The following is a 9137-nucleotide window of genomic DNA, read 5'->3' as shown; positions in this document are numbered from 1 at the left end:
CTATAACTTCAAAAGCTTCCTAAGTTGTAACTTATTGTAACGATGACCTTTGAGGGATTGTTATATCATGTAGGAGTGCTGCAGAGCCGAGTGTCAGTTTATAGAACCACTGACGTAAAGTGAAGTATTTTGCTCCAGATTTTTGGAAAGCATGATTTAATAGATAACACTGTAATAGCATAATATTTTTCCTGATTGAAAATGATTGTATATATATATATATATATATATATATATATGTACAGTATATACTGTCAACTCTCAATAATAATGCGTATCAATGTTTTTTATTAAAAAATAAAGCATTTTCAAAAATAAATACATTACTGTTGTGACATATTCATATCTTTTATATTGCAGGTTACAGTTTATGTCAAATACTCAGACCAAATTCAGTGGAATAAAGGACAGCAGTGTTACAGTATAACTGACACAGTACATGACCATGGCATTGGTTTGATTATTTTGTATTATCAGTCACTTTGTAAAAGCAGATGTCACTTTTTCCAGATTTATTGGAATCAAATTCATAATGTTTAGGATTGCTGTATGTTATAAATATATAAAATATTGAATCCAATATATAAACTTCATGTGTTAAATCTTTGAAAGCAGTTTGACAAACAACCAGTTTTATATTTTTCTATTCTATTGAAGACTTCATGCAGGTTCAGGGTTAAGTTGAGACTGTTAGCATAAGGCATTAATTGGAATAAAACATTACTGTAATATTACACCTGTTTGTCTTTATTTGTGTGCTCCTCTCAGATGGGGCTGGTGTAGTTGGAGGGGAACAGGCCTGTCCTGCCCCTCAGCTGGCCTCTCCACCAGGCCTGGTCAGAGCACTCCAGGACCTCGATGATATCGCCGACGCTGAACTCCAGCTCATCTGTGTCTTCAGCATGGAAACTGTACAGAGCTTTGACCTTCCTGGTGGAGGAAGCTTTGTGCTGGACACAGAGGAGGATATACAAGATGAGACACACAGACAGAAAGACAAGTTTCAGAGATCTTTTAAAGGTTGATCCACACTCACTTTTTCAGCTCAATATTACAGCTGGAAGACGTTTCAGAGTTTCATTTCTTGTGTGAAGAGATTTCTACCTGAATTTTGTGCACACACACATCAGTGTAGGCACACAAAAAATACACAGACACACACCGTATTAAATACCTGTCGTGGTGCAGGTTCACATGGGCGGTCGAGCACTGGAGGAGTATGGAGAGAAGCAGGGAGAGGTGGGAGATTGTCTGAAGTTCCTCTCTGCTGTTGGGACATGAAAAGCTTTACAGTATATTTTATCTTTGTAAATTTCCTTTGTTTATCTTCACTGTATTCAGAGGATAATATTCAAAAATCCTTTTCAAAATAATTCTTGAACCACACATACAATGACTTGTCTGATTGTATGACAGGTCATTTAGTCCCTTATTTTACCATGAGACCACCATGAGTGTAAACTGTCCATAAATAACAGTACATCTTAATTATATTGTCCAACTCTAGTTGCTAATTTTCTTTTCCTACTCAGAATAAATATGCTGTGGCCAGTATTAACATGTTCAGCTCCATGTAAACATTTGTGCCACTTTAAATAGGCTTAGGTTGTTTGCATTGTACATCGTGATACTGTGGAGTTAACAGTACAATTTATTATGTTGGATTTTACCATATGTGGTTGGTTGATTAAGAGTCATGTGATTTTTCTGCATTGTGATTGGCTGGGGGGCGGAACCTCTGAAGAGGTGCGGAGGTAGAGCTAAAAAAATAAGCTAACGGTGCGCGTAGCAAAGATCGGTGTTCGGTGGACAAGTGCGTGAAGGAAAGACTGAGAACTGTTGTAAAACAGATTTAAAGTGAGGTTTGCCAGTTAATGCCCTGTACACATTAGATCACAAGACTGCTAACCAGTGAAAATTGGTATGTGTACTGTGAGAGGTTAAGTAGTAGGCGCAGTAGATGATGTTGTGTTATTATTAGCCTTTTCAGCTAGCTAGCTAGCTAGCGAGCTAAGTTAGCTGCCACAAGGAACAATCTGAGCTACGCAGACAGACTACAAGTTTGTTATTCGGCTAAGGACTGGAAGTTTCTTTGGATTACAAGAGACAGTCGGTGTCACCAGCCAGCACCACAGGTAGCCAAGTGAAGCCTGGAAACTTCTTGAAGGAAGACGTGGGACGGAGAGAGGACTCCCCTGTCAGCCCGCCACGGTCAGCCGTCAGCCCGCCTGCTCACCGCACCAGCGTGGATATCAAACACTGGGATTGTGTGACTAACCTGCGGCTATTGTGAGTACTGAACAGTTATGTTTGCTTAGTTAGAGTGAAGCAACTTCCACGTCATTTCGCCATCGGACCTGCAACTGGGGTTTATTTGTTTAAATTTATTTAATTTTGTCGCCGGCTTGTTTTACGTTAAATAAAAGTACATAAAGTGGTTTATTAATGGTTGACATATAGCTACAAAACAAGATTTAGAGGGAAATAAAAGGGTTATTAAAGGTTGAAATACAGAAGCAAAACAAAGGTAAAGGGATATAAGTTCAATTTACTTGGTTAAATACAAAGTTAATTTTAAAAAGAGGTCAGTAGACTGAATTTTCATTTTGTGTGAACCTTTTTTTTGTCTTATTCCTTTAACTTATTTTTTTATTATTCCTGAAATTATTAAATCCCTTTGAATATAATAAATCAAGACCTAATTTTGGGGAAACATAGTATAATTGTTTGTGATTCCTTTTTAAATTGATAACCTTGTAAAGCAATAGGAATAAAGAAAAAAATAGATATCTGTAATTAATATTAAAGCACAAAAAAAAAAAAACAGAATTAAGAGCTTAACTAACTTAAATGGGGAATTAAGCTTACAAACACAGGGCGCTACCTATAGAATAGGGTACACACTAGTTTGGCTGAAGTTTTACATGAGGTTTCCTACCTGTTGTTGTGTCTCCTGTAGAAATATCTGAGTGTGTTTAGAGACCGTGTTTTTTTTATAAAATTCCACCAGCTGGTTGAGAGAAGGGAACTTTTCTGACCACAGCTTATACTGCCCTCTCCCATCCTGCAGCACCTTGAAGTGCTGTACATCTGTTGCATGTCTACAAGAGAGTAAAATTAAAAAAGAAAAACAATATTTATACATTTACAAATTCTGTTTCTTGCAAATTTATAACAAATTGTAGCATTGACTTCTTATTTACAACAATCTCTCCATCTTTTGTTATTGAACAGACCTTGCCATATTCTTACCACCAGCCAGAAAGAAGGGGACAGGATGTAATGTAGGTGGATTAGAACAGAATTTAAAAGGGAAGGGAAATGCTACATGAGAGGACACTTCTGCCCCACTAAAAAACAAAAATTCACTCTCTAATAGTCAAAACTTTACAGTAATCTACAACATCAACATGAAATTCTTTTGTCAGCCACCCAGAAGTTTTGTGTTTTGTGCATGGGTCTGCCATATAGCACCAACATTATACAGAGAAGAATCCATCTTAGTAAAGGAAGTAAGAGATAAAACCAGAAAACTTGTACAGTTCATGATTTTGATGAAGACCCAGTGGCTAACATGAGCTGCCAACAAAGTACCATATGCAAACAAATTAAATCAGTCAAATCAAATCAGTTGTTAATTTACACTTAAAACTAATTTAGATCTTGTGTTTCTGTTTCAAACATCATAAAGTAGTTCCTGAGCACCAGATTTCCTCTTGTTTGCGTTGCTAAGCAACATCTAACTAAACAGGAAGAGGTTTGCAAGGTTGAGCCAGGAGTTTTTAAATCCTGACAAGTTTTGAAACCGGGAGGGAAAACGACATTCACTGACCTGTCATTGTCAAGAATAGAGAAGAGCTCTGCTGCTATATGATATTATTTAAAACTTTCCAGCAGAGATAATGTTAGGAAAGCTCTTTGGGTTCCTCACACAGGCTGTCTCTCTGTCTCACACACACACACTCACACACACACACACACACACACACACACACACACACACACACACTGTACCCTCGCTCTCTCACTCCCTCACTCTTGTCCACATCTTTTTATTTTCTGTGAAAGGCTCGTTGTGTTCCTCCTCTTACTGTTATTTGATTTGAATGTCCTAATTCTCGCAAGTATCAAACATGTTTGAAATTAAATTTGCCTTGTTCTAACTGAACAGCTATTTATATTTGTTGTTGTGGTTGGCAGTTACACATACAACCCTTGCACCAAGATCCAGCTAAGCTTCCCTGTTGTTGTCTTTACCTATAGTTTAATTCTGGTGCATTAATTGAGATTTGCAAAGAAACACCTACGTCATAAGTTCTGTTACTTAAAGAATTATTGATGGTCTTCAAATCTAAGAAAGTCTTGTAAAGTATCTTTGTATCTTTAAGTATCCAGAGTTCTGATGTCTTGCTTGAACCAAAACATCAGATTTGTACTGATCAGTCTGTGTAATGCTCATCATGATGTATCCCATAACCATCTGCACCTGGATGTGTGTCACTGAACAGGCATATTTCATAGGAAGTTCAGTGGATTCATGTGATGCGAAACTTCAGCTACAGTATGTCACAGTCAGTGTTACACTGTTGTAAGCAGAAAAGGTTCTCAGACAGAAAGTGTGTCTGCAGGAGGAAGTGGTGTTGTCAGACAGTAATAAATACACACACACAAGACCAGGTCACAACAATGTATGTGGCTGGGCTGTGTCTTAGACTATTTGCATTCTTCCTACTTTCAGGTGTTTATCTGTTTGCTTATCTCCTCTCTGTGTTCACATTAACAATGTTTTAATACAGCTGAATTCTCAATAAAGCAGTTCTCATTTACAGGTTTTCCTCTGTCTGTTGTTAAGACTACATGTTAACCAGCAGTCACTTCAAAGCCGTTTCCAAACTGCTGCTAAAATCCTGATCTTATAACCATGACGGTGTCTGACAAAATAGAGAAGTGTGTCTGCGGAGGGAAAGCCCGACCTCATGCCCATGGGGCAATACTGGTGTCTGTTTTCCACTGAAAGTAACTGAGGTTTGTCCAGAAACTCGCTGAATTTGTCTCTAGGTGCTTATTTGAAAAAGAGTTGGTAAAGGGGTCTGAAAAGTTGGTAAATTTAGCAAGAAAGGTGCTAATTTATCAACAAGTTGTTTGTGCTCAATCATTTTAAAAGAGCAACGACCAGTGAGGAAACTCCAACATTCGGCCAACTGGCCAATGGAGTAACCTTATTACTCCGTCACACAGCATTCGGCTGACCAATGGTGTATCTCCATCACTCACTCAACTCCATCACTCAGTCAGTCAGAGACATTTGCATTTATAGGGCTGCCTACACTCATGTGACATTGAAGCAGAATGAGGAAAATCTTGGTTGAGAAGAACAAGTTGGGGGGGTCACTGAAAGGCATTAAAAAAAAAAAGCGAAAACGGTGGACAATCTTAAAAAGATAGATTTTTGAAAAAAAAAAGGGGTTTCATTGCAGGCAGGAAAAGAAACAGAATTTGAAACTATTCATTTCTACCAGTAGGCTTACTCGTAGAAATGATTGCTGATGCTAGTATGTTTGCAGCAGCAACGCAATACCAAGTTTACCTGCAATATACTAAAAACATATGGCATCAACCAAAACAGTAAAAGCCATCTCTTTAACTGTTACCCATCACTAACTGCATCCATGAAATCACTCACAGCTATAGTTGATTAATAGTAACCAAATTTCAGTGCTTGTTAGCCCAACAGGTGGGTGGCATGGTGGTGCAGTGGTTAGCAGGAAGGTTGGTTCAAGCCTGACTTTGCATATTCTCCTCGTGTCTGTGTGTTTCCTGTGAGAAACCTGGCTTCCTCCCAAAGTCCAAAGACATGCATATTACTCTAAATTGTCCGTAAGTGTGAATGTGAGCTATATGTCAGCCCCTTGATCGAAAGGCACCTACATGCACACATAAACACACACTGACTGCACCTGACAGAGATAGAGAAGTCACCCAGGGCTGCACTTTGGCTGCCTCGTATCAGAAAGGCCCCCACAGGTTGTGACATCAGCTTCTCCTCTGCGTCACTGCGACTGGCATCTTCCTGGTACCAGCTGGAGTCATGGGGGAGGGAGGTAGAGAAAACAACAGAGGATGAAATTAGGAAAATTATTAGCAGTCCAAACATAAATGCAGAGATCTAAGGAGTTAAAAAAGAAATGACATTGCTTAAAGTCTGGAAACATAATCAGGTAAATATCTATCAGCCATGCAGGCTAGTGTGTAACAGTATAAAGTGTAGGAAAACTTTGTGTGTGTACAGTATCTACTAACTGACCATTCATTTATCATGTGATGACTGTGTTTGAAAGAGAAATGTAACTTAACATAATTAAACAAAGAATGGTTTTCTCATGACACTGGGCATGTTAACTTTCATGATAAGATGACTTCTTCCTCTCTTCTGTGTGACTTTAGAAATAGTGAGTGTCCGTCTATCCCTCTGTACTTTTCTCTCTGGCCTCTGTGTGTAGACTTTTGGCTTTTACCTGGGCAGGTGAATGCTGATGAAGTTTTTGGGTACAAACCCCTCAGCTCCATTCAGCTCTGCTTTGTACCAGTTCCCAGTGGTCTGCAGAATCTGACGCAGTGGGACACAGTCACATGAGACACACTCACATGAAATGAAGTCACATTGAGGTGAATATACTAAACAGCTTTCTTTTGGCGGTACAACAGAAATTAAATCAGTACACGAATACAGTAGAAGGGCACTCAGAGAGCCAGACCTCTGCCAAGGCCAATGTCAAACAACATACACCAGACTTGAGGGAAAAAACTGTAAATTCATAGTAAATGATCCTGATCTGCTCCAAAATTTAATGGGTTCTTCCATGGCCCATGCGCCATCCCTCCACCATGTTCGGCACAAATTGGCTGACAAATAAATGGACATAATATATAAAATAAATAACCACTGTAGTCTACATTTGTTGTTGCAGAGTGAACTTATCCAACAATGTCAAGCTAACGATTCCCTATCTGATCTATAGGGGTGGTGGTCCTCCTGGTTAATAAACCGATCTGACCCTCAACATAGAGGATTAACAGCAAGCTTATTAAACTTATTTGAGCTTTTTCACACTAGGAATAAACATTAAGACTAAAGTAACTTTGCACTTAATCATTTGCCTTCCAACAGCCCTTTCCTGGGAACTACATTTTCTCAACTGTTGGACTACCGTATCCCTACGCACAAGTGCCCCTACCTAGCTCTGCCTGACTAAAACAGCCAATCTGCGCCGTAGGTGTGCTTGTATGCAGTAATATTGTAGTTCAGCGGTTCACAAGTTGTAGTTCCAAAGGAAAGTGCTGTTTGACTGCAAGATAAAGTGAAAATATATATATTTTTTAATAAAGCGCACACCTACACTGATGTTAGCTTTTTTTTCCCATGGGCATATTTTTAAATGGCTATGGCATGTTTTTATTTTGCAGATTGCCCCGTTCACAGCGGCGCATCGCTCAAGTTCTGTGCCGCTGCTTCTCTAAACTAAGAGCGTGTTGAGCCGAACCTACTGCAGGTATTTAAATGACTATAGATCCTCACACAACCTCACGTCAAATAACCTGGACTGTCACTTTAAGAGGAAGACTAACATGTCTTGAGCAAGATTGTGATTCAGGGGTTTTGAGGTGACAGGGTCAATCTGTCTTGAAAACACAGAACTCAACTGTGCTACACAGGAGTAAAGATAGTTTGCACTGTTTACTTGTCATTATGCTTTAATTTTAGTTTGTGCGGTCCGTATATCAGCATTTAACTTATACATTTCTTCATGTCTTTGCTATTTATTTTTACTTTTTGTAAAACTTCAGTCAAGAAGAGATAAGATTGCAACTGATTGCAAATAGGAAATAAACTTGAATTTGAGCAGCAGGATGCAGTTTCGTAACACATTTTCATAACCAGCTGCAACAACTACACAGTGATACAAATTATTTCTTATGCTGTATTAATGTTCTGAATGTCCAGTTGACTCTGTGACACTGATTTACATGAAAACGCTGCTGGCACTATTTACACACTCCGCATTTGAATGCGTTTTCATATCGAGCGCTATTCATAACATGTAATGTGTGCACTAGGTTGTTGAAAACACAAAGCAGGAACAATGTATAAGGTCAAGGTGTGTTTGTTGTGTGTGTGTGTGTGTGTTCCTTACCTTCAATTTCTCTCCCTTTCTGAAGCTGAGTTCATCATCAGCTGTAGCTTCAAAGTCGTACTTGGCTGCAGCCTCCATAGTAAAGGACCTAAAAGAAAGAGGACAAAAGTATGAGGGTGTACATTTGGGGGTTAACAAATAACAAAACTGAAAGTATATTTATAGTTTTTTACTTACATAACACACCCAGGTTTAACCAAGATGTCTACATGCATTTTGGGAAGCTATAAAAACAGCACATTTAACACTGGTGTAACAAGTATTTTCTCTTGTCTGTCTTACCCACAGAAACACATATTCCTGTTATTTGGAGGCCAAAAACACCACAAACATAGTGATTTAACCTGTCCTCTCATCATTTTTCTTTTGTACACATGACAGAAATTGATTTGACAGAAGAAATCAATAAGCTATCACCAGCTTCACCTGGACTCTGTTGGCAGGTAAGGTGCTGTCTGCAGTAGGAAGAAAGTTCGTTTTGACAGCTCAGAAAGCAGCGGGCCAACAAACCATAATTCAAAATGACAAACTTTGCCGTCTGTGCCTCATTGAAAAGAGAAAGAAACATTGTGTTACTCACCGTGTGTGTTGTTGTCCTTGCAGTGCAGAGATCGTAGGGTTTACAAGGAGAAGTAGCAAACTCCTGCTGCCAACTCACAGGAAGCACAGTCAGACTGCAGCTGCTACTGAAACACTGTCACTGCTGACCTGTTGCACTGTCACATGAGCACACACAAATGTAGAGGTGTAAAGATGCACAAAAAAGATTAGAACTTACATGCACTGCATGGATGGAAGAAATTACTGTATGAATGTAAATCAATATTTAACTGAATAACTGGCAACTGTATATTTTTTAATGTATCAAGACAAAATACTAGCTTTTTCCAAACCTCTCAAAGAAAGTTGAAATGCATTTTAAAAAAAAAAAGGACACGTAAAACA

The 9137-nt window shown here is 38.8% G+C and overlaps 1 protein-coding gene across 3 annotated transcripts; it reads right to left on the bottom strand.

Annotated features, from left to right (window-relative positions):
• Nucleotides 1-277: 277 nt before the first annotated feature.
• On the bottom strand, nucleotides 278-8859 carry grap2b (GRB2 related adaptor protein 2b). 3 transcript variants are annotated; one of them, XM_023429061.2, is made up of 7 exons: nucleotides 8773-8859; nucleotides 8193-8280; nucleotides 6516-6607; nucleotides 5958-6080; nucleotides 2939-3101; nucleotides 1175-1267; nucleotides 278-950 (listed from the first exon to the last, which is right to left on the bottom strand). In XM_023429061.2, the coding sequence occupies exons 2-7, from the start codon at nucleotides 8268-8270 to the stop codon at nucleotides 765-767; spliced, it is 735 nt and encodes a 244-aa protein (XP_023284829.1). In that variant the 5' UTR covers nucleotides 8271-8280; nucleotides 8773-8859; the 3' UTR covers nucleotides 278-764. The 3 variants fall into 3 exon arrangements, with proteins under 3 accessions (XP_023284829.1, XP_087036194.1, XP_087036195.1); XM_087180068.1 differs by lacking the exon at nucleotides 8773-8859 and adding an exon at nucleotides 8370-8406; XM_087180069.1 differs by lacking the exon at nucleotides 8773-8859 and adding an exon at nucleotides 8370-8406 and having other exon boundaries at nucleotides 1175-1264.
• Nucleotides 8860-9137: the final 278 nt, after the last annotated feature.

This window comes from Seriola lalandi, unplaced genomic scaffold (genome assembly GCF_002814215.2).
Source record: "Seriola lalandi dorsalis isolate HSWRI2012SDOR001 ecotype SW California unplaced genomic scaffold, Sedor1 jcf7180002054887, whole genome shotgun sequence".
Taxonomy (NCBI): domain Eukaryota; kingdom Metazoa; phylum Chordata; class Actinopteri; order Carangiformes; family Carangidae; genus Seriola; species Seriola lalandi.
Note: the sequence above shows the minus strand (reverse complement) of the source record. Positions and strands in the feature narration are given on the sequence as shown.